This window comes from Dipodomys spectabilis, unplaced genomic scaffold, assembly GCF_019054845.1.
Source record: "Dipodomys spectabilis isolate Male_0828 unplaced genomic scaffold, ASM1905484v1 ptg000184l, whole genome shotgun sequence".
In the NCBI taxonomy this organism is placed as follows: Eukaryota; Metazoa; Chordata; class Mammalia; order Rodentia; family Heteromyidae; genus Dipodomys; species Dipodomys spectabilis.
This window is the reverse complement of record NW_024870861.1, coordinates 194,455-218,494: the sequence shown is the minus strand read 5'-3', so window position 1 is coordinate 218,494 and position 24,040 is coordinate 194,455. Positions and strand designations below refer to the sequence as shown.

At 48.4% G+C, this 24,040-nt stretch overlaps 1 protein-coding gene across 4 annotated transcripts in view; it reads left to right on the top strand.

Moving 5' to 3' along the window:
* Positions 1–17,771, top strand: part of Pcnt (pericentrin) — a 101,955-nt gene extending 84,184 nt beyond the window's left edge. For 2 of the 4 annotated variants that reach the window (XM_042695292.1, XM_042695290.1), the window contains 9 exons: positions 1,899–2,128; positions 3,057–3,159; positions 4,032–4,205; positions 8,761–8,880; positions 9,756–9,988; positions 12,678–12,754; positions 15,148–15,280; positions 16,025–16,152; positions 17,354–17,771. In XM_042695292.1, the coding sequence (XP_042551226.1) occupies positions 1,899–2,128; positions 3,057–3,159; positions 4,032–4,205; positions 8,761–8,880; positions 9,756–9,988; positions 12,678–12,754; positions 15,148–15,280; positions 16,025–16,152; positions 17,354–17,397 (1,242 nt within the window). In that variant the 3' untranslated portion in view covers positions 17,398–17,771. Of the gene's footprint in view, positions 1–1,898; positions 2,129–3,056; positions 3,160–4,031; positions 4,206–8,760; positions 8,881–9,755; positions 9,989–11,825; positions 12,049–12,677; positions 12,755–15,147; positions 15,281–16,024; positions 16,153–17,353 lie in introns of those variants that run through there. The other 2 variants (XM_042695291.1, XR_006149893.1) reach the window with 2 other exon arrangements.
* Positions 17,772–24,040: the final 6,269 nt, after the last annotated feature.

Sequence of the window (24,040 nt, the reverse complement as noted above, 5' to 3'; positions counted from 1 at the left end):
GTAGACTGTCCATTTAGGACACTCATACACTGTCCTAAATGCAGTGTGTGCCCACTTATATAACAAGATGTTATACAAGCAAGTTTCCTGATGACACAAGCAGAGGAGACTATTTTCTTGTTGTTTTAAAAGAAAAAAACCCTCCAAAACAATAGTATTTTATCACTAGAAGTTATAGAAAGATAGGAGGATGGTTTGCAGATACAGAGAAAAGGGAGATGTTTGGAGGTGTGTAGATGGTAAGGAGGTCGGCTGTGTCAGTGGTGGGGAAGACTGAAGGTGTGGACAGTGCGAGTGTTGACAGTGGTGATGGCTGGAAGATTGGCAGTGTGGATCGTGGAGTAATGGAAATGTGGACATAGGAAGCTGTGGACAGCAGGAAGTGCAGACAGTGTAGATAGTAGGGAGTGTAGGAGGCATGACAGTGAGGTCATTGGGAGTGTTTGCAGCCATGGAGGTTGTGTAGAGAGACCATCAGTCAAGCAGCCCTGGGCTCCTTCTGGGTTAGATAGAACCCGGTGTAGTTGCAGTGCAACAGGTGGCTGTGATCTGGATCTTGGTGCTCTTGTCCCTGGACGAGTTCTCGAGCTAGAGTAGTTCTCAGTGGTCCTTTGCTAGAAATTTCTCCCAAGCTTTATGTGAAGTTTCCAACAAATCCTTTTGTTGCTTTTTTTTTTTTTTTTAATGAATGACACCAGCTTATGGCTGGTGCTCTAGCACTTGAGTCATGCCTTCAGTCTAGTGTTTTGCTTGGTTAATTAGAGCTGAAACCTCGCAGACTTTTCTGCCCAGGCTGGTTTCAAACTGCCATTCTCCAGGTCTCAGTCTCTTGAATATAGGATTGTAGGCCTGAGCCACTGGCACCCCACTCTAGAACCATTTTCCATCCGGGGTTTCCAGAGACCCAAGGAGGGCCTTGCAAGTCCAGAGTCATCTCTTCTAAGCAGTACAAACTTCAGTTTCTTCACCTGGAAGATAGAGTAATATTTGCTTGCTGATGGAGTTTAAGCTGTGGTGGTGCTGTCAGGAGGGGGCATTTGTATATCTTACTCCTTGTCTCTGAGCATTGTGTGCAGATTAGAAGGATTCCCTCAGATCTTCTCCAGCTCTTCTGTCTGGCCTTGGGGTCTCGTTTCACTACGGTAGGTTCATCTATGCCTATCTCCTGCTTTCCCAGTTCTTCATACTGTGTCTCCTATAGTGCCACTAGGATTCTCCAGTGACCTTTCTGAGGCTACCTTGGCCATCCCGGACATGTCTCTGAGCTGCCTCTCCCTGACGGTTGTTTAACTCCAGTTCCTTGCCCAGTGTAGAGTCAAACTTGGTGCAGGCAGCTCCAGTGCCTGTCAACAAATTAATCCTGGAAACCAATACAGTCCTGGTCCCTCCACCATGCTGCAGCGTTGAGCAGACTCACTCGCCTCCATTTCATAAAGGAAGGTTGATGGCTGCCAGCAGCTCAGTCCTTAGTGCTCAGTGCAGGCTCCCCTGAGAGGCGCGCACACAGTTAGATGCATGTGCTTGTGCTGAAGGGAATATTTGAGCTAGTTGTGTATACATGCATGGCTATGCACTAGTATAAGTGCAGCTCCTTCCTGTATCAGCAGCACAGGACTTCCCTTATAAATGGCGGGAGCTTAGTCATCCTCAAGAGCAAAGACGAGACAAGTGTTGTTAGGCTGCCTGAGGAGAAAGCTCTCCCAGCGATGCTGAATGGTTCAGTGGAGTCATTGGCAGGATCCTGTTGGAGGGTCCAAGAGTAGAGTGTGATCACCACCTCAGGACACCGTCTTGTATGCCAGAGGCCTCCTTTGTATACTGCTGCATTTTTTGGCCTAACCAAAGTGGAAAACTGTGAAGGAGGTCTTTCTTATGTTATTTTTTGCTATTGCCAACAGCGAGAATTAGAGTTACAGCACCAACGCGATGAGCATAAGATCAAGCAACTTCAGCAGAAGGTGAAAGAGCTGCGGTGGAAAGAAGAGGTCCCTTGGGGTGACGACTCCCGTCTGGGTGCCCTGGACTTGGGCCGTCTCCAGGAGCAGCAGCAGGAGCTGGAGAAGATAAGGCAGCAGCTGCTCTGTGTGGCCGGGCTTCTGACTAGCTTTGTCAACCACACCGTGGACAGGTGTGAGTGTGTGGTGCTGAGCACCACCAGTGCACCACTCCCCAGCCCCTCACACACCTGTTTGTACTACATTGTGAAGTGTGGGCGATCTCTGATTCTAGAGCTGTGTTTTAATAGCCTGACACTCCAGTTCTCCTCCCATGAGTGAACTAATAGTCAGAGACCTCCTGAAAGACACCAACAAAACTATTTTCTACAGTAGGGAAAAAAAATCTTGAGAGCCACAGCACATCCAACTGTGTCTTCCAAGTTTCCTTTAGATTGGTCTCCCCTGTACCAGGCAAAGGACTGGGATGGCTGCTCCCATCCTGTGTTCTCTTCCCGCCCTGTGCTCACCAAGAGTGAGGTGCCATAGCTACACCACTGTTGGGCCTCAGGTGACCACTCACACTTAGGCTGCAAACTCACCCATTCTCGAGTTGTACCTGTGGTGCAAAGTGAGCAGAAAAGTTATGTAGGTATTTGCCTTTTTCCTATCTGCAGAAATGCAGATAGTGGACTTTCCCCATCTGTGTAATTTATATAGCAGCATACTTTAATGGTTTAATTTGGAGAGCACTTTTAGTAGTTGGACAGAACAGAATCCCAATGGAACACAGAAACGTGAGGATGACAGTACCCAGGCACCACTGCCCAGGGCAGATAGCTAGAGGTTTCTGAGCCTCTCAGGAGTGTCTGTTTGCAGGCCCTGCTGCAGATCAGATTACAGACTGCTTTGCTGCTGTGCTGAGGTCAGAGGCTTCCCAGACCCACTTTATGGGCAGGAATGCTGGCTGAAGCCACTCACCCTCATGTGCGAGCCCTGAGCTCAGGGCAGCGCTCCTGGGTCTCAGGGATAGTGCACACATGCACTTCCTTTGTCTCTGTGGCAGAGAGCTCTTGAATTACTGAGGGTGATAGTAATTTGGATCTGTATGAACCTTCACAGGACAATGAATGACTGGACATCATCCAATGAGAAGGCGGTATCATCCTTAGTCCACACGCTGGAGGAACTGAAGTCTGAGCTGAGCATGCCTGCCTCCTCCCAGGTACAGCGGGATCCTCCTGCTGTGGGGTACCACTCTCCTTGGTAGAGGGGCCAGTGCTGAGTGCACACACATGGGCAGGGTGGTCACACGGTCGCAGCTTGTGATTTCTGCTGGGTTGTTCATCAGTGGTTCCTCCCTTGTGTGGATGAGTTTGAGTGGTTACTTACCCTGTATGACCTTGTGGGTGCCATATGACTTCCATATTGTGCTCTCTGGGGCTCAACAGTGCTACGCACACATACGATCTCGATGTTCTTCACTGTAGGTCCAGGTTACCTCAGAGGCCACTGGTCCAAAGGAGTGGTAACTCTGTTCTGGGGAGGTCAAGAGGCCTGCCTGCTCTGTCTGTTTCTTCTGAGAACTGTCCTCAGGAATGCAAACCTGACCCTTCAGGAAGTCCTAAGCTCACCACAAGTGACTTTTGTAGATATTCACAGATCCTCAACACTTGTGAAATCACAGCATGGTGTCTGGAGTCAGGGAAGCTGCGCCACCTGCTGGCCCTCCACTTACTGATTGTCAGTCATGGGATGGTGGGTGGGGCATGTCCCATCCCTCTCTTCAATGCCACCCCTCTGGAGGCTGAGGGTTCAAGTTGTGGAGATCATTTGACCCCTCAAAGTAAGCAGTGGTATTGTAAAGTGCCGACTGAGTTTATGATACTCTTAGATTTTGTAATGGGCCTGTATCCTACTGTGTACTGGACTGAGAAGAGATAGGATACATTAGCTTATTTCCTGTCCCATGGATGGATAGCCACACTTAGCACTGTAAGCCTCCTTTCAAACTCCAAATGTGTTTAAAATTATAATCACTGAAATAGTGACATAATTTATAATTATGGTAAACTTGTATGTTTTCTTTTTCTCAAGAAAAAAGTGACAGCAGAGCTACAAGTCCAGCTCATGGATGTGCTACTGAAAGACAACAACTCTCTTACACAAGCTGTCAGCACAGCTACTCGGGAGAAAGCGGAGCTGTGCAGGGCAGTGTCCAGGCTGGAGAGGACTCTGAAGCACCATGTGCAGAGAGGCTGTTCTCTGAGTGTACGTACTGCCTACTCGGACACAGCCCCTGCCAGCTGACTCCAAATAGTAACCGTCTGTTCCCTCTGGCAGCTGTTTGACAAGAACTGAAGAGCTGGGCCTCTTCCCAGACCTGCTTGTCCCTGCAGGCCTTGTCCCTTCTAGTGAACTCTTGCTCAGTGTTCCAGAGTAGTATCTTTGTTTTGAAATGAATTTCTGTTTTCTTAGTCTTTTGTTTTGAGAATTTTAATTTGCATTATAAGGTGAGGGCTTTGTACTTGCTTAGCAAGTACTGTACCACTTGAGGCACACTCCAGCCCTTTTCCCCTTAGTTACTCTTCAGAAAAGGTCTCACGGTTTTGCTCCAGGCTGGCCTAAGACTGCAGTCCTCCTACCTACAACCTCTTAGATAGCTGGTATGACAGGCATAAGCCACTGTTCCAGCGAGTTGATTGAGATGAGGTCTTATTTTCTCTCTCCGGGCTGACTTTAAACTATGATGCTCCCATTTTCTCTCATATGTGGAAGCTAGATCTAAAATTACATCGGGACATGGAAAATTATATAGGATACTAGACACTCACACACAGAGAAAGGCACAACATTTATGTTGCCTCTGATCGTATAAAATGAACTCTAAGAAGTGGGAACAAGAGGGTTTTTTTTTTCTGTGTTGCTGATTTTGTTTTATTTTCTTTTGGTCTTGTTTGTTCACTTATCTGTTTTTGGGAGGTTAAGGGAAGGCACAGAAATGGAGGAACAAAGGGCGAACAAATGCATCGTGGTACTCATTGGACACTATGTTGAAAGTGAACTAAGCAACTTGAAGCTTGGGATGGGAGGGAAAAACTGGGAGAGACTGAAGGAAGGAATGAGTCTATCTTAAAAGAAATGTACTCATTACCTGACTTACGTAACTATAACCAGACTATACATCAGTTTTATAATAAAACAAAACAAAAAAGATGCTGGAAGAACTGGTTTCTGTCCTACTGCTCACTCCTCTGAGCAGCCTTTATTTCTCTTGGTTAAAAAAAGCTCTGTTACCTCTCTGTTTAAAAGCAACAAATAACTACAACAAAAAACTAATGCTCTCAATCCCACCTCCTAAGTAGCTGGGATTGTAGACATGAGCCACTGTGCCCTTCCCTTAGTTCTTTATTTTTCAGAGTTCTCTTTTTTTGGTGCCAGACTTTGTGGCCTTGAACTCAGGGCCTAGGCACTGTCCCTGAGCCTCTATGCTCAAGGCTAGTGATCTACCACTTGAGCCACTGCACTACTTCTGCCTTTTTCTGAGTAATTTATTGGAGATGAGAGTCTCATGGACTTTGCTGCCTGGGCTGGCTCCAAACTATGATCCTTAGCTCTCAGCCCCCTGAGTAGCTAGAATTACAGGTGTGAGCCACCAGTGCCGAGCTTTGTTTTTATATATGTTTATAATTTATATCTGATTCCATATGTGAGAAAATATGCACCGTTTGTCTCACTGAGCCTGATTTCACCTAACATAGTTTTTTCCAACTACCTAGAAACTCCCTGCACTCTGTCCTTGTTTGTTTTGTCTTGTCTTTTGGAGGTGCTGAATGTTGAAACCAGGGCCTTGTGCATGCTAAGTAGGGACTTATGGAGCTCTGTCCCCAACCACCTTGTGTTTTGTTTTGTTTTGTTTTTGGTCAATCATGGGTCTTGAACTCTGGGTCTGGGCGCTGCCCCTCCACTCTTCAGCTCAAGGCAAGCACTCTACCACTTGAGCCACAGCACCATTTTTGGTTTTCTAGTGGTTTATTGGAGATAAGAGCCTCACGGACTTTCCTACCTGGGCTGGCATTGAACTGTGATCCTTAGATCTCAACTTCCTAAGTAGCTAGGATTATAGGCATGAACCCCTGGTGCCCAGCTCCACCTTGTGCTTTTATGGAAGCTTCCTTTGTAGTCAAGGTGGAGTAACGGGAATAAACACTGGCCATTGGTGATCTGATCAAGAGTCTGTAATTACACAGTTGACTGGTTGATTCTCTGACCCCATGCTAGGCTGCCAGCTTCTCAGGAGGCCTCACTAGAACTAAAGACCCTCCTTTCACTCAGGAAATGATGATGGCCTTGGGACCTCTGTGTCAGGAACTGGAGACCAAATAAGAGGACAAAGATTCTTGGTAGTTTTGTCAGGAGCTAGCAGCAGAGAACACTTATATCACAGTTTCTCATGTTGTGGCCTTTTTGTACAAGTTTTAATTTTTTCTCACTAACAACTAGCTTTTCTGTTTCATAGCATTCTCTGTAGACTTTTTGATAATTTGTATTATTTCCTTCATTCTGCTCTTTGTTTTTGTAAAAGTATCATATAAGCACCCAGTACTGTTTCCCTCCACACGGCTGCAGTTTTCATATGTTCTAGTTTCATTTTAATTCAGTTCAAATTGTTGTGGTTTCTCCTGGCACTTTTTTACCCCTTGCATTTATTTATTTTACTAGGATATTCTTTAACTTCCAAGCAGATAACCTCTTACTTTCGATTTTGGGCGTAAGTCCATTATTGTGAGAAAATGTTTTGATTGATTTTAGCTCCCTAAAACTAAAAGGGTTGCTCTGTGTCCTATCATTTTGTCTTTCTTGGTGAAGGTCCACATGGGAGTGCTGGAGGGCTCTGCTGTCTATCTATACAGTTGGCTTGACACGTAAGTTCCGTCTTTCATGGTCATCTGAACTTCCTCATGCTGTTCTGCTGGTTAGCAGTAGAGTGTGTGTCTGTTTTTTCGCCCACCTGTATCTTCTTTGCTTGGTCTACTCTGGAGCTTTGCTGATAGGTAAAGGTGATGGGAATTCTGTACCCATGGCCTTGGGTCTGACTGCCAGGCAGACCCACAGGTGGAATCCCCAGACTTGAGGAGCTTGGGATTGCCTGAGGACTGTGAGCACCTCATTCTCAAGCTGCTGGTGCTCGCTCCGGGTGGTTTGGAGTTGTGTGTGGAGGGCACCATGTTAGGCCTGTGTGACTCTGGTCACTGGTAGGACACTGTATATGAGTGTGAATAATCATTAGCAGGTAATATTTGTTACCGTGTTATTATTGGCAATAGTGAGGTTTAAAAACTTGGCCTTTGTGCTTCCTTGGCGGTCACTTTACCACTTGAGCCATGCCCCCCAGCTCTTTTGACTTTATTGTTATTTTTCAGATAGGATCTTACTTTTTTTTCCCCAGGCTGGTAACTTCCTACCTATGCTTCCCTTGTAGTTGAGATTACAAGGAGATGCCATCTTGCTCTGTTTTGTTGAGATGATTCTCACTTTTTGCCTGGGTTGGCTTCAAACCATGATCCTCCCAATCTCTACCTCCTGAATAGCTGGAATTACATGCATGAGTCACTGTGTTCTCCCAGATCATGACATTTTCTTTGAATGCATGAATTGACTGTGGACTTTAAATGAACTGATAGAGTACCTTTCTCCTTCATGTTCAATATGACTTGCTTTTGCCAGAGTGGTTCTTTCCTGAAACTGCACTCTGTAGTTATACAGCTCATACCTTCTTTGACTTCTCCCTTGTCAGGGCCTGCTTTGGGCTCACAGCATCTTGGCTTCTGGTATGCCCACAGGAGGGGGCTTGTGTGTTGACATGGCCAGCCTGCCTGATGGCTGTCCTCACTGCTCCGTGCTGGCAGCTGGCCACATGAAGGGCAGGTCGTGAACATCGGCTCTGATGCCCTCTCTGTTCTTTCACCACGGGGTCCCCCTTCAGGTGTGTACAAGAAGGGATCTTGAGCCCCTGATGTTTGGTGGCTGGTCAGTTCTTTTGTACATGCCTCTGTCTGGAGTGACTCCTCTCACATCTACGAAGCTTTAGATATGTGATTTGATAGTGCTGCAGCAGAAATAGGTATTTGCATTTGCTAGACCCAAGGTACTTAAGACTTGAAGCTTAGAATTTGGAGTTACTTTGTTGATACTTCTTTGTTTTTACTAAAATGTTTCTTGTGTATGGTGTAAATGGTGGGTCATAAGTATAGCCTAAATATTAATGATGTGGTAATATATAACTTGACCACCATTGAAAAGATGCTGACCTGGGTGCCCGTGGCTCAGGCCTGTAATCCTAGCTACTCAGGAGGCTGAGATCTGAGGATCACAGTTTGAAGACAGCCTAGGCAGGAAAGTCTGTGAGACTCTTGTCTCCAGATAACTACCAAGAAAACTGGAAGTGGTGCTGTGGCTCAAAATGGTGGAGTGCTAGCCTTGAGCAAAAGAGCTCAGGGACAGCACCCCAGGAAAGCCCCACAACCAACAAAAAAAAAGAAGAAAAGAAAAGATGCTGAAGGTAACAAGGGACACAGACACATAGTATGCACTCCACATTTGTTCAGCTCTTGGATCCGGGCCTGTGGGAGATGTATACCTAGCATCGTGCATGCCCCAGCTCTCTCTGTCTGGTCAGAAGACATTGGCCAGTCATGGAAGCAACAGGGTCTTTAAAATATGCCTTCCTCCCTTGAGGTTTCTGTGTCTCCTGTCTTAATTATTTTGCTCAGGGTGTTCTTACTTAAGAACAACTTTATAGAGTGCTGGCTTTGGTATGTTACAGAGGCCGGGCAGATGTGCGTGGAAGCAAGATGGGGCTGCTTTGCCGATTTCACCAGGACACTCAAACCTTGGACAGCCCACGCTGCCTGTGAGTGAGGACACAGACACCTGCCACGTCAGGGTGAGACTGAGCCCGTGAGGTGCTGGAGGTGCAGCACATCAGTGGTGCTTTATAACCTGTGCTGGTGAATTGCAAGCAAAAGCATTTTTGTGAACAGTGAGGTAACCTCATTTCCTGGTTGTGTTTGCTACCAAGTGACCAAGGCAGTATCACTAAAGTGATCACCATGAGGAAAGAAAGTTACAGCATCAACTTGAATCTGAAACTTGGTCTGGTTGTATGAAGGTTTAGGGTGGAAAATGTAGTGCTTGAGTGAATCAGATGGTCTCTATAGCCAGAGAAAGCCCTTCCAGTGATAAGCTGGTTGGTAGCATCGAGTGTGGCTTAGCTGGGAATCCACCAGAAGGAAAAGTGATTTTCAAGTTTTGGATCTCAAACTGTGAAGTTCCGATTTTGCACATGGTGTCATTTCTTACTTCATGTCCTCTGGAATGCACGATGAGACTTCTGAGCCCGTTTTGTATCTTACTTGGAGAGAAATTCAAGGGTCTTCACTGGGTTCATTTAATGATGCTATGGACAGTAGATTTGTATCGAACTTGGTCTGATAAACCCAGTTCATCTTTCAACAAAAGGACTGTTTCTGGCTACAAATGTGCATGGCTGAGTTAGTGATAGTTTGTGAATACACAAGTAATTTGGCTTTTTGGTAAAAATGAACTATACAGTCAAGCACGGTGACACACACCTGTAATCCCCCCATGGAGGAGGCAGCGGCAGGAGGGGCTTGGCCTCAGGCCAGCCTGGGTGACATAACCAGAACCAACACAAAAGCTAGCTGTACAGTTGTACTGAATGGCAGGATCAGCCAGAATATCTCTGTTTCCTTGTATTAAGTCTTACCATTTTTTTTTTTTCTTTCTTTCTTCTCTTAGATGGAAAAATTGTACTTGCATTATCTGAGAGCAGAGAGCTTTAGGAAAGCTCTGATTTATCAAAAGAAGTATCTTTTACTGCTGATTGGTGGATTCCAAGATTCTGAACAAGAAACCCTCTCCATGATTGCTCATTTGGGGGTTTTTCCTTCCAAAGCAGATAAGAAAGTCACTGCATCTCGTCCTTTTACGAAGTTTCGCACTGCCGTCAGGGTGGTCATTGCGGTGCTTAGGTAATGGCTGTTGCATCCCAAGGGTGGACAGCAAGTGCTCTTGGGTTTTAGGTGGCTTTGTTCCTCAAATCTCTACAGTGTTTTCAAGATGAGTGGCCTTGGAAGCCTTAAAACAAATATAGATGACACTTGTTTTTAAGAAGTTGTGCTGCAACCAGGCATGATAGTATATGCCTGTAATCCCAGCATTTAGAAGGGTTACAAGTTTGAGACTAGCCTGGGCTTCATAGTAGACCCTATCGCAGAGAGAGAAAGAAAAATTGTGTACAACTGTCATTTCTTTTTTTGGGGGGTTGGGGGGAGTCCGGTCGTGGGGCCTGAACTCTGGGCCTGGGCATTGTCCCTCAGCTCTTCAGCTCAACTACTACTTGAGCCACAGCGCCACTTCCGGCTTTTTTCTTTTTGCCTATGTGGTGCTGAGGAATGGAACCCAGGGCCTCATGCATGCAAGGCAAGCGCTCTACCACTGAGCCATCTTCCCAGCCCCTACAACTGTCATTTCTGAAGCTAAAGATTTTGAGTTTTGTTATTATAAGGACCAATTTGCTCCTAGTAAGTTTTTTTCCAGGATTTTTTTTTTTTTTTGTCAACAGGCGTTACGAAATGGTGTTTAAAAATCATATTTAGCTTTGCAAATTTGGTTTCTGTGGGGGTTTTTGTTTGTTTTTTGCCGATCCTGAGGCTTGAACGCAGGGCCTGGGTACTGTCCCTGAGCCTCTTTGTGCTCAAGGCTAGCGCTCCTACCATTTGAACTGCAGTGCCACTTCCAGCTTCTTATGAGTAGTTAATTGGAGGTGAGAGTCTTATGGACTTTACTGTCTGGGCTGGCTCCAAACCATGATCCTCAGCTCTCAGCCCCCTGAGTAACTAGGATTACAGGCGTGAGCCACCACCAGTGCCCAGCTTTGTTTTTACACATATTTCTAATTTATATCTAATTCCGTATGTGAGAGAAAATGTGCACCATTTGTCTCTCTGAGCCTGGTTTCACCTAGTGTAATTTTTTTCAAGTCCTTGTATTTCTTTACAGATGACATAGTATTCTTTCTGATGGATGAATAAAATGCCTGGCAGTGTTTATGTGTTTTGGTTAGATTTGTGGCCTAGAAGAGAAGTCCAGGTGCGTGAAAATATGCTTGGCACTGAGAGTATACCAGCCTTGAGCCTAAGCACTTCTGGGACCTGACCAGCCACCAAGGGCCTTGTGGTCCAAGTCCTGTCCACCTCACATCCATCCTCTAGGTTTTTTTTGGAAGCATTGTTTGTGCTCCCTAGCCATTTGCACATGGCTCCTTTCTGCAATGAATATAGCTTCCTGCTATAGGAACTTTTATTTCAAAAGTAGCAGTGGTAAAAATTCATGTCATGGTATTGTTTTAAGTTTGTTGAATTTCTAACCCATTTGTTTCCCCAAGTACCATGTATCTTCCTGCTGCTGCCCACAGGTTCCTTCCTAAGACCACGCCAGGCTCCTAGACTGCTTTAGGGAATGTGCATAGGTGGCTGCCGACAGAGAGGGATAGGAGAGGCCTGGCGGGGTGGACGAGGCAGGAGGAGGCTGGGCTTGGGCCTGCTTAAGCCTCAGGACACCTGAGTCCTGACATTAGGCCACTGTCCACGTACCCATCTGTCCATCCAAATCTGTGGGAGAATGTTCCCTTCCAGGTGGTGCTTGAGTGCGTGATGGGCAAAGGGGAGCAGGCTGAGAGGCTGCTTCCCAGGCTTTCTTCATGAAGAGGCAAGGCCAGTAGTCCCTCAGTCAGTTGGCCTCTGCCCACATGAGGGGGCTGCCTCTGAGGGGCCGTGAAGGTGCTTATCGTATGCTCCTTGTCTGCAGATCACGCTACCAGGGCCATCAGGGCCCCTCATACATACCATGCTGACCACCTACTTCCTTGATCCACTGGTGCTGCCTACTGACCCCCTGAGCTCAAGGCCAGTTGGGCTACATAGGGAGACCCTGTCTGGAGGGAGAGGGAAAGACAGAGACAGATTGTGCTGTGCATAACTGTTGCTAAGTATCTGAATGAGGCTGAAGCCCAGAAGACACGGAAGACCAGGTGGGAGCAGTGTGCTTTTCCTAGTTACTGCTGGCACAGACAAATTTGAACTGGGGTCTGATCAAACTAGACTAAGCTTTGGTGACATTTTGGCCCAGTTGCATGGGCAATATTAGGGACAAAGGTGGCTTCATCTGGGTGTTGGCTGTGGCATTGGGAAAGTTTGTGTGCCATGTGCCAGCTTGGCCAGCAGTCTCTGTGTGTGCCTATCTTGGTCCCGTTGACTGACCCAGACAGTGGTGCTCTGTGTGTACTGTAGGCAGTGGGGCCAGTGCTGGTCAGTCATGTTAGGGTGGTACTGTGCCTTTTATATTTGCGCTACTCTTTTTGTATGTCAGTTCTGGAGCTTGAACTCAGGGCCTGGGCAGTATCCCTGGGCTTTTTGCTCAAGGATAGCACTCGAGCCACAACTCTTTGGTATTTAATTAGAGATCAGAATCTCACAGACTTTGCTGTCTAGGCTGGCTTTGAACTGCTACCCCCAGATCTTAGCCTCCTGAGTAGCTAGGATTATAGAAGTGAGCCACTGGGTGCCCAGCTTATTTGTGCATTCTTTTTTGTTTTGTTTTAAAATTTTATTTTTTGTTATTTCTTATTCTTAAATGTGTTTTTGTCTTCCTGCTTTGTAGATTACGTTTTTTGGTTAGGAAATGGCAAGAAGTTGATCGGAAAGGAGCTCTAGCACAAGGCAAAGCTTTGCGTCCAGGTGAGCTTAGATCATCATTAAGCTGATCCATTAGCCTTTCTTCCTGTTTGCCATAGTGTTGCCATGAAGACTTTAGTGGAACATGTTAACACACAGTAAGAAAACTAGGAAGTTCAGTCACTGCAGTCACAGCATGAGAACAAGGAGCACCAAAAGTGCACTGCAGTCAGTCAGTTGCAGCAGGCACAGGGGTTGAGAACAGTCAGTGAGTAAGTGACCGCGAGCACAGGAGTTCTGCACAGTCAGTGAGTGAGTGACAGTGAGCACAGAGGTTCTGCACAGTCAGTGAGTGACAGTGAGCACAGAGGTTCTGCACAGTCAGTGACAGTCAGTGACAGTGAGCACAGAGGTTCTGCACAGTCAGTGTGTGAGTGACAGTGAGCACAGAGGTTCTGCACAGTCAGTGAGTGAGTGACAGTGAGCAAAGAGGTTCTGCACAGTCAGTGTGTGAGTGACAGTGAGCACAGAGGTTCTGCACAGTCAGTGAGTGAGTGACAGTGAGCACAGAGGTTCTGCACAGTCAGTGACAGTCAGTGACAGTGAGCACAGAGGTTCTGCACAGTCAGTGAGTGAGTGACAGTGAGCACAGAGGTTCTGCACAGTCAGTGACAGTCAGTGACAGTGAGCACAGAGGTTCTGCACAGTCAGTGAGTGAGTGACAGTGAGCACAGAGGTTCTGCACAGTCAGTGAGTGAGTGACAGTGAGCACAGAGGTTCTGCACAGTCAGTGAGTGAGTGACAGTGAGCACAGAGGTTCTGCACAGTCAGTGTGTGAGTGACAGTGAGCACAGAGGTTCTGCACAGTCAGTGAGTGAGTGACAGTGAGCACAGAGGTTCTGCACAGTCAGTGAGTGAGTGACAGTGAGCACAGAGGTTCTGCACAGTCAGTGAGTGACAGTGAGCACAGAGGTTCTGCACAGTCAGTGAGTGAGTGACAGTGAGCACAGAGGTTCTGCACAGTCAGTGAGTGACAGTGAGCACAGAGGTTCTGCACAGTCAGTGAGTGACAGTGAGCACAGAGGTTCTGCACAGTCAGTGAGTGAGTGACAGTGAGTACAGAGGTTCTGCACAGTCAGTGAGTGAGTGACAGTGAGCACAGAGGTTCTGCACAGTCAGTGTGTGAGTGACAGTGAGCACAGAGGTTCTGCACAGTCAGTGAGTGAGTGACAGTGAGCACAGAGGTTCTGCACAGTCAGTGAGTGACAGTGAGCACAGAGGTTCTGCACAGTCAGTGTGTGAGTGACAGTGAGCACAGGGGTTCTGCACAGTCAGTCAGTGAGTCAGTGACAGTGATGTCCTTGTTCTCCAGAGTAGCTGAAGTTATGCTGGTTATGTTACACCTTTGTTTTGGCACATCATGCTTGCCTTGCAAGGCTCAGTCAGACCTTTCCTCTAGGCCTATGTGCTGCTGCCTTCCCCAGTGCAGTGCACAACTAATTGGTCCAGTGGACAGCTGGGTCCAAGGACAAGCAGACCAGTTTGCAAAGTCGTTTTCTAGACTCTGGTGTCAGATGTGAGAGTCCTCTCTACTCAGCCCAGAGGACACAAAGCATGTCCCCACCCTCTGGCCTTCTCAGGTCAGCAGTGATCACAGTGACTAGACCATGTAGGTATCGCTGTCGTCGAGGTCGTGAGGAAGACACTCCCTCCATGCTACACCTCATGGTATCCAGGTTCCTGCCTCTTGTAGAGGTAGGACAGCCTCCCTGTGTCACACTTAAGGTGCTCCTGAGGGTACCACCAGCCATGGGCCACTCATAAGATGCTGGGTCAGGGTCAGTTTTTTCAGATAGGACACAGGCGATCAGAACTTAAAATATGTCATAATTTAGCTGGGTGCCAGTGGCTCATGCCTGTAATCCTAGCTGTTTAGGAGGCTGAGATCTGAGGATGGCGGTTCAAAGCCAGCCCGGGCAGCAAAGTCTGTGACACTCATCTCCAATAAACCGGAAATAAATCGGAAATGGCGCTGTGGCTCAAGTGGTAGAGCACTTGCCTTGCCCTGAAGAGTGCAGGGACAGCGCCCAAGCCCAGAGTTCAAACCCCATGACCAACACCCCCCCCCCCCCCCAAAAAAAAAAAAAATCATAACTTAGATACTCTAAATTTTCCTTTGAAATTGCTAGAGAGTTTCTGGGCCTGGGCGCTGTCTCTCAGCTCTTCAGCTCAAGGCTAGCACTTTACCACTTGAGCCACAGTGTCACTTCCGGCTTTTTTCTTTTTGCTTATGTGGTGCTGAGGAATGAACCCAGGGCCTCATGCATGCAAGGCAAGCACTCTACCACTGAGCCACCTTCCAGCCTAAGAGACTCTTAAGTCTCATGTTTTTATAGACGGGCCTTCTTCCTACAACATACCATTTCTTTCCCTAATAATTGCTTGTTTTGGGAAAGGATTCCGAGCATCACGGCGGCAGCAGTCTTCATCTGAAGCCAGAGAGTCCTTGCCTACTCGGGATGTGTCTTCAGGCCCTGCCAAGGACTCTGCACATGGCGCTGGGCTGTCAGCCACCCCCTCCCTGAAAAGGTCAGTTGAGATGCTGTGGCTTTTCCTGATGGTGCCCAGACACTTTCAAATATTCTGGCTTTGACCCAGCCCAGAGCATTGCAGAGAACATAGCCTTGAGTCTGTGAGGGCCTGAGGGTCCCGCGGTTTGAAGCGGGTCAGTGTCAACTCTGTGGTGGCAGAGGTCTCTTCGGTGTGCATGCTGTCTGGAAGGTAAGGCCTGTTCCTGACCCTGAAGAGGTCTGGAAACTCATTGGGATGAGAGCAAAAAGGGACACAGGAAATGCTCCCTGGGATCATCATCAGGGGCTTGAAGGTGAGGATGGAAGGGTGGAAGGGGTTTTTTGCCTATGCAGGAGCAGGTGGGTGGGTGAACTGGGGCAGGTACTGGGTTTGGGGTTATGTACAATCTAATTTGGGTGACAGGGCATACACAAAGATTTAGTAAATGAAATAATGCACAGTTGTTTCTGCTCATTTTAGCTGCGAGACGTGATAGAGATGGAGGGTTAGGGTGTAGTAGCTGGTAGAATACCTTGCCTCGCAAGGGTAAGGCCCTGACTCAGTCCTGATTACCACTAAGCAAGCAGGAATATACTCCTTAAAGAGACGAGGGATGTGACAGAGATGGCCCTGGGGTGCCACGTCAGGCCCCAGGTCTGCCCTCTCCACAGCTCCACCTGAGGAGCCTCAGCTGTTTTGTTTTGTTGTTGTTCTCCCCTCTCATCTTTTTTCTTTCTCTCTGATGTGGTGATTTGTTTGAAGATCTACTTCATCCCCAAATTCAAGGTTAGGAAGATCCTTGACTGCTTCTCAAGATCCAGAACACTCATTGACAGAATATATTCACCATCTAGAAATGATCCAGCAACGACTGGCAGGGGTGCTACCAGGTAAAAAATCCTTCTTGAACATTAAAAAATATATTACTGGAAGTGGCCCTGTGGGTCAAGTGGTAGAGCACTCTCCTTGAGCGGAAGAGCTCAGGGACAGCACCTGGGCCCAGAGTTCAAGCCCCAAGCCCCACCCCCCCAAAAAAATAAAATATATAAATATGTAGCTATTCCCTAAATATGTGAAATAATGAAGAGAAGAATGTTAGTATCACATTAACATATTAGCTACTGTTACTTTCCTTTTTTTTTTTTTTTTTTTTTTTGGTTGGTCCTGGGGCTTGAACTCTGGGCCAGGGCACTGTCCCTCAGCTCTTCAGGTCTAGGCAAGCGCTCTACCACTTGAGCCCTGGCGCCGGTTCCGGTTTTCTGAGTGGTTTATTGGAGATAAGAGTCTCACAGATTTTCCTGTCTGGGCTGGCTTTGAATCATGATCCTCAGATCTCAGTCTCCTGAGTAGCTAGGATTACAGGCCTGAGCCATCAGTGCCCGGCCAGTTTCAATCTTGACAGTACAAAGAGTGTGAATGAAGGCTCTGGGCCTTTTTATATTTTTCCTTACTCTATTAAAGAAGATTTATGTTTTGGCCAGCATATAATTTCTCTAGTGAGGGTGCATGTGTGTCTCTGAATCTGTGTCTGTATTTGAGTTTGAACTCAAGGCCTTGCATGCACTTGGGTTTTTGTTGTTATTTTGTGCTGGTCCTGAGACTTGAACTCAGGGCCTGGGCACTGTCTCTGAGGATCTCAGACTTTGGAGAAGGCAGGATTATAGGCATGAGCCACTGATGCCCAGACTGTCCAGTGCTTCTTAACCATCATAATTTAAACTACTTTAGAACATAAATTTCTTACAAAATTCAGATGAATTTAGTGATAGTGTTTGGAAATTGTTAGATTATTCTTAAAAGACATGTAAACTGTTGGGCTCCAGTGGCTCATGCCTGTAATCCTAGCTACTCAAGAGGCTGAGATCTGAGGATTGCAGTTCAAAGCCAGCCCAGGCAGGAAAGTCCATGAGACTCTTATCTCTAATAAACCACCAGAAAACCGGAAGTTGCACTGTGGTTCAAGTGGTAGAGCACTCGCCTTGAACTGAAGAGATCAAGGACAGTGCCCAGGACCACAGTTCAAGCCCCATGACCCGACAAAAAGAAAAAAAAAATGTAAACTCATTTAATCTCATTTTTATGTATATTCAGATTCTGCTTCAAAGAAATCCTGTCACCAGAAGATTAAACAATGAATAAAGTCCTGTGGCTTTAACCTGTGACAGTTCTAGTTGAGGAAAAGATGTTTTTCCCTAAGGAAAGCTCATAGTGTGGCCTGGAACACTGTCCATGCCGTGATGCCGGCCCCCGATGCAACTAAGTGTGCCAGCCTCATCATCGCATGCTGCAGAGCGCTTTTTGTGACCTCAGAACACCCTTGTTCCTCCCACCCCTGAGCCATGGCTGTGTGCTATTCTCCGCACCTGTTCTAAGCCGGGAGGTGGGGAGTGGTTTCCTGTTTATTTCTTAGAGTGTACAGATGGAAACATCATTTAGAAGTGGAACCTTTTACCCTACACACACACACACACACACACACACAAAAGAAGGAATAAAGAGTAAGACTGTATATGTGGATGGCTTTGTTTTTTTAGTTCATCCAGTTTATTCTTGTCATTGGCAAATAAGTAAATAATAAAAAAAAAAAATGTATGTCAAACTCTTCTGTTTCACAAATTCCCATCACATTTCCCCTCAAGTATCAACACATTTTGTGTCCCAGATTTCTGCAGCAGAAGATAATGTGATGAAAGTCTTAGACAACTCAGCATCGTTGTCAAGAAATGTGCTACTGATCTAGGCCCAGAGAAGGGCTACTGAATGGTGATGAATGAAGGGGCAGGTGGGCGCGCTAGCCATCATGTTCTTGGAATCGCCTTCTAGTTGAACGTGTTTTGAGGATAATTTTCCCTTTTGGTAATGATTATACTTAGACGTTCCAATTTGTTAGATAGTATACTTGCTTTTGCCTCCACATGGACAAATTGAAGAAACTTAAAAGCTTTGCCTAATAACAGACATTGCATGGCTGGCACTGGTGGACACATGAAGTCCAGACAGAAAAATCTGTTATGAGTCCATCTGCAGTCAACCAGGAAAATGCTGGACTGAAAGCATGATTCAAGTGGCAGAGCACCAGTTGTGAGCAAGCAAGCCAAGTGAGTGTGAGGCCTTGAGTCCAAGCCCTAGTACTGACCAAGAAAATGGCATTGCTGACTTTAACAAAAGCACCTGGAAACAGTATATACAAGAGTATATGGTCTGCCTGAGCAGATCAAGGGTCCACCCATCAGTAAATAGCCCAGGTGGACAGTCCAAATCTTAGTGCTGCTTTTTCTGCTGCAGTCTCCCTCTTAATCCCTGCTTGTGGTTGTGTGGGACACTTATGGCCCGTTGGCAGCAAGAGCAGATTGTTTTCTGTAGGGGGCTATTCCTGAGCATGGGAGCTGCCTCATGGCTGTCAGTCCAGGTGGAGTTCAGAGGACCTCACCTTAGCAAACCTTTGATGGCCTACCTCATCTTCCCCAACACTTTTTTTTCCCTGAACTAAGCATGAAAATCTTCCCCTTGACACTCTGACCACTAGAAAGGGGTAAACCCATGAGGCATTGCTTGTTTTCCAGTCAGCTGCCCTTTTGGTACAAGATGCTTAAGTAAGTCCTGTCCTTGGAGGTGACTGGAGAGAGTGGCTTAGATCCAAGGGCACAGATGCGAAGCAGGGGTTGGGGTGCCAAGCTTTCATTCTTTTAGCTACTTCATGGGCCCAGCAAAAGCACCATTTGTTGCCTCTTACAAGGATCAGTGTTAAGTGCTGTACTGCAGAAGCTTGGTTCATCTACCCTACAACAGCAGGCAACTTCTAAAGATATGCTGCCTTTCAACAAACTTGAAATTGTCATCTTCACTCAAATTGTCTTTGGGCACAATTTGCCTTTAAGAAGACAAGTTTTTAACAAAATTAAGGGTCCAAAAACAGTACACACAACTATTTAAACACAACATAACAGTAATGCAAGACTGAGAGCTTCTCTTTATCAGCTAAACTAAATAATGCTTGCATGGGAATTTTTCTAAATTTCTCTTAATATTCTTTTTTTTTTTGTTAATCAAAAGTCTTCAGTAAATCTGCAAATAGGGGTCTTACTATATAACCAGGGGTGCCATAGGTATGTCATGCAAATGATTGTATTTGCACCAAGTATAGGCCCTGCATAGGAATCCACCTCTAATTCCACATTGCATCCGTCGCTGGCTTTCTGAGTTATTGCTTCTCCTCCATCCTTCCCTTAGCTCAAGGGCCATCTAATGTTCACTTGAGACTCAGTGTATCCTTCTAAGACTGCTGTTGGTTATGTAGAGTGGTTGGTCCTGACTGGGGCAAGGCATCCTGGACCAAGAATAGAGGCTTCAATTCAAGACGACTCACTGCAGGTGAAGTGTCCCCACGGTGACCAGGGTCCAGTCTGTCTGGTACTAAGGTCATACAACTGATGGTCAGAAAATGGGCTGTTTGGCTGACAGTTCCCAGTGGTATAAGGATCTCTGCTGCCATTTTAAAGGCCTGAACACCTTGCTCCCAGTGGTTTCATTGGTAAGAAAAAAAAAGGGAGAGTGTTTACAGTAAAGACTGAAACTCAACACAAAACTAATATCTTCAACAGAACTTAGCAAATGTTTGTTTGTTTTTTTGGGGGGGGGCTGAACTCTGGGCCTGGGCGCTGTCCCTCAGCTCTTCAGCTCAAGGCTAGCGCTCTATCACTTGAGCCACAGTGCCACTTCCGCCTTCTTTTTGCGTATGTGGTGCTGGGGAATCGAACCCAGGGCCTCATGCATGCAAGGCAAGCACTCTACCACTAAGCCACCTTCCCAGCCCCCAGAACTTAACAATGTTTTGCAGCATTGAACAATACCTCAGCTCTGGGGCTTTAGAGGAAATTGGATATGTGTGTCTCACTTCCTCTAGAAATCCATGCAGGCTAGCTGAAGTTTTGTCTGGGAAACCTTCCTTCCACTTTATTTTACAGGTGTTGATATCAGCTAAATATTAAGCACACAAATTTTCCCTCAGCATTTGTTTATAAAGCATCTTGTTCATGCACTCAGCAGCAGCAACAGCAGGTCGAGTGTAATAGAATACTGTTCCCTGGCTCATCATCTGCACAGCAGCAGAGACTTCATTCTGTTTGCGGGTTTACAGCCTTTAACCCATAACGCCTAACTCAGTAATTCCCAACTTACCATATTCCCACTAGACGAAAGTGGCACTTGGCCAAAGACAGCCACACAAGACCATCCACACAAACCCAGCCTCAAGGTTACCTGGTTACCTAAAGTAGCAAATGACTCAACATTACATGGATATGTTGAACCCAGTACTGGGGCTTTAACTCAGGGCCTGGGTGCTGTACCTGAGCTTTTGTGCTCAAGGCTAGCCCTCTACCACTTGAGCCACAGTCCACTTCTTTTTGCTGCTTAATTGGAAATAAGTCTCAGAGACATTCCTGCCTGGGCTGACTTGGAACTGCAATCCTCAGAATTTAACACTAAGTAGCTAGGATTATGGGCATGAGCCAACAGTTCCCAGCTTCCTTGACATTGGATTGATCACCCAGGTGAGTAGAGAAAAGACTGGGCCAGCCAAGGAAGTTCAGGGCGCACTTCACTGTGCTGAAACGCAGTGACCCACAGCACTGGCAAAGGCACAGCCAAACTCTCGAGCTGGGAGTTATCTGTGAAGGTTCAGTGCCTTTAGGGTGCAATGCCTCATCTTGAGACAAAAGGTCCCCAGTCCAAAGCCACAGACCTCCTGCAAGAAAAGAGTGATTGCTCCTGCTGCTGCACAGAGAAGGGACAAGAGTGACCGCTCCTCACATGGAGAGGGGACGAGAGTGACCGCCCTCCTGCTGCTCACATGGAGAGGGGACGAGAGTGACCACCCTCCTGCTGCTCACATGGAGAGGGGACGAGAGTGACCACCCTCCTGCTGCTCACATGGAGAGGGGACAAGAGTGACCACCCTCCTGCTGCTCACATGGAGAGGGGACAAGAGTGACCACTGCTCCTCCTGCTCACATGGAGAGGGGACGAGAGTGACCACTGCTCCTCCTGCTCACATGGAGAGGGGACGAGAGTGACCACTGCTCCTCCTGCTCACATGGAGAGGGGACGAGAGTGACCACTGCTCCTCCTGCTCCTCACATGGAGAGGGGACAAGAGTGACCACTGCTCCTCCTCACATGGAGAGGGGACGAGAGTGACCACTGCTCCTCCTGCTCACATGGAGAGGGGACGAGAGTGACCACTGCTCCTCCTGCTCACATGGAGAGGGGACGAGAGTGACCACTGCTCCTCCTGCTCACATGGAGAGGGGACGAGAGTGACCACTGCTCCTGCTGCTCACACGGAGAGGGGACGAGAGTGACCACTGCCCCTCCTGCTCACATGGAGAGGGGACGAGAGTGACCACCCTCCTGCTGCTCACATGGAGAGGGGACGAGAGTGACCACTGCTCCTCCTGCTCACATGGAGAGGACGAGAGTGACCACTGCTCCTGCTGCTCACATGGAGAGGGGACGAGAGTGACCACTGCTCCTGCTGCTCACATGGAGAGGACGAGAGTGACCACTGCTCCTCCTGCTCACACGGAGAGGGGACGAGAGTGACCACTGCTCCTCCTGCTCACATGGAGAGGGGACGAGAGTGACCACTGCTCCTGCTGCTCACATGGAGAGGGGACGAGAGTGACCACTGCTCCTGCTGCTCACATGGAGAGGGGACGAGAGTGACCACTGCTCCTCCTGCTCACACGGAGAGGGGACGAGAGTGACCACTGCTCCTGCTGCTGCTCACATGGAGAGGGGACGAGAGTGACCACTGCTCCTCCTGCTCACATGGAGAGGGGACGAGAGTGACCACTGCTCCTCCTGCTCACATGGAGGGGACGAGAGTGACCACTGCTCCTCCTGCTCACATGGAGAGGGACGAGAGTGACCACTGCTCCTGCTGCTGCTCACATGGAGAGGGGACGAGAGTGACCACTGCTCCTGTTCACATGGAGAGGGGACGAGAGTGACCACTGCTCCTGCTGCTGCTCACATGGAGGGGACGAGAGTGACCACTGCTCCTCCTGCTCACATGGAGGGGACGAGAGTGACCACTGCTCCTCCTGCTCACATGGAGAGGACGAGAGTGACCACTGCTCCTCCTGCTCACACGGAGAGGGGACGAGAGTGACCACTGCTCCTGCTGCTCACACGGAGAGGGGACGAGAGTGACCACTGCTCCTCCTGCTCACATGGAGAGGGGACGAGAGTGACCACTGCTCCTGCTGCTGCTCACATGGAGAGGGGACGAGAGTGACCACCCTCCTGCTGCTCACATGGAGAGGACGAGAGTGACCACTGCTCCTCCTGCTCACATGGAGAGGGGACGAGAGTGACCACTGCTCCTCCTGCTCACATGGAGAGGGGACGAGAGTGACCACTGTTCCTGCTGCTCACATGGAGAGGACGAGAGTGACCACTGCTCCTCCTGCTCACATGGAGAGGGGACGAGAGTGACCACTGCTCCTGCTGCTGCTCACATGGAGAGGGGACGAGAGTGACCACCCTCCTGCTGCTCACATGGAGAGGACGAGAGTGACCACTGCTCCTGCTGCTCACATGGAGAGGACGAGAGTGACCACTGCTCCTCCTGCTCACATGGAGAGGACGAGAGTGACCACTGCTCCTCCTGTTCACATGGAGAGGGGACGAGAGTGACCACTGCTCCTCCTCACATGGAGAGGGGACGAGAGTGACCACTGCTCCTCCTGCTCACATGGAGAGGACGAGAGTGACCACTGCTCCTCCTGCTCACACGGAGAGGGGACGAGAGTGACCACTGCTCCTGCTGCTCACACGGAGAGGGGACGAGAGTGACCACTGCTCCTCCTGCTCACATGGAGAGGGGACGAGAGTGACCACTGCTCCTGCTGCTCACATGGAGAGGGGACGAGAGTGACCACTGCTCCTCCTGCTCACATGGAGAGGGGACGAGAGTGACCACTGCTCCTCCTGCTCACATGGAGAGGGGACGAGAGTGACCACTGCTCCTGCTGCTCACATGGAGAGGGGACGAGAGTGACCACTGCTCCTGCTGCTCACATGGAGAGGACGAGAGTGACCACTGCTCCTCCTGTTCACACGGAGAGGGGACGAGAGTGACCACTGCTCCTGCTGCTCACATGGAGAGGGGACGAGAGTGACCACTGCTCCTGCTGCTCACATGGAGAGGGGACGAGAGTGACCACTGCTCCTCCTGCTCACACGGAGAGGGGACGAGAGTGACCACAGCTCCTGCTGCTCACATGGAGAGGACGAGAGTGACCACTGCTCCTCCTGCTCACATGGAGAGGACGAGAGTGACCACTGCTCCTCCTGTTCACATGGAGAGGGGACGAGAGTGACCACTGCTCCTCCTCACATGGAGAGGGGACGAGAGTGACCACTGCTCCTCCTGCTCACATGGAGAGGACGAGAGTGACCACTGCTCCTCCTGCTCACACGGAGAGGGGACGAGAGTGACCACTGCTCCTGCTGCTCACACGGAGAGGGGACGAGAGTGACCACTGCTCCTCCTGCTCACATGGAGAGGGGACGAGAGTGACCACTGCTCCTGCTGCTCACATGGAGAGGGGACGAGAGTGACCACTGCTCCTCCTGCTCACATGGAGAGGGGACGAGAGTGACCACTGCTCCTCCTGCTCACATGGAGAGGGGACGAGAGTGACCACTGCTCCTGCTGCTCACATGGAGAGGCGACGAGAGTGACCACTGCTCCTGCTGCTCACATGGAGAG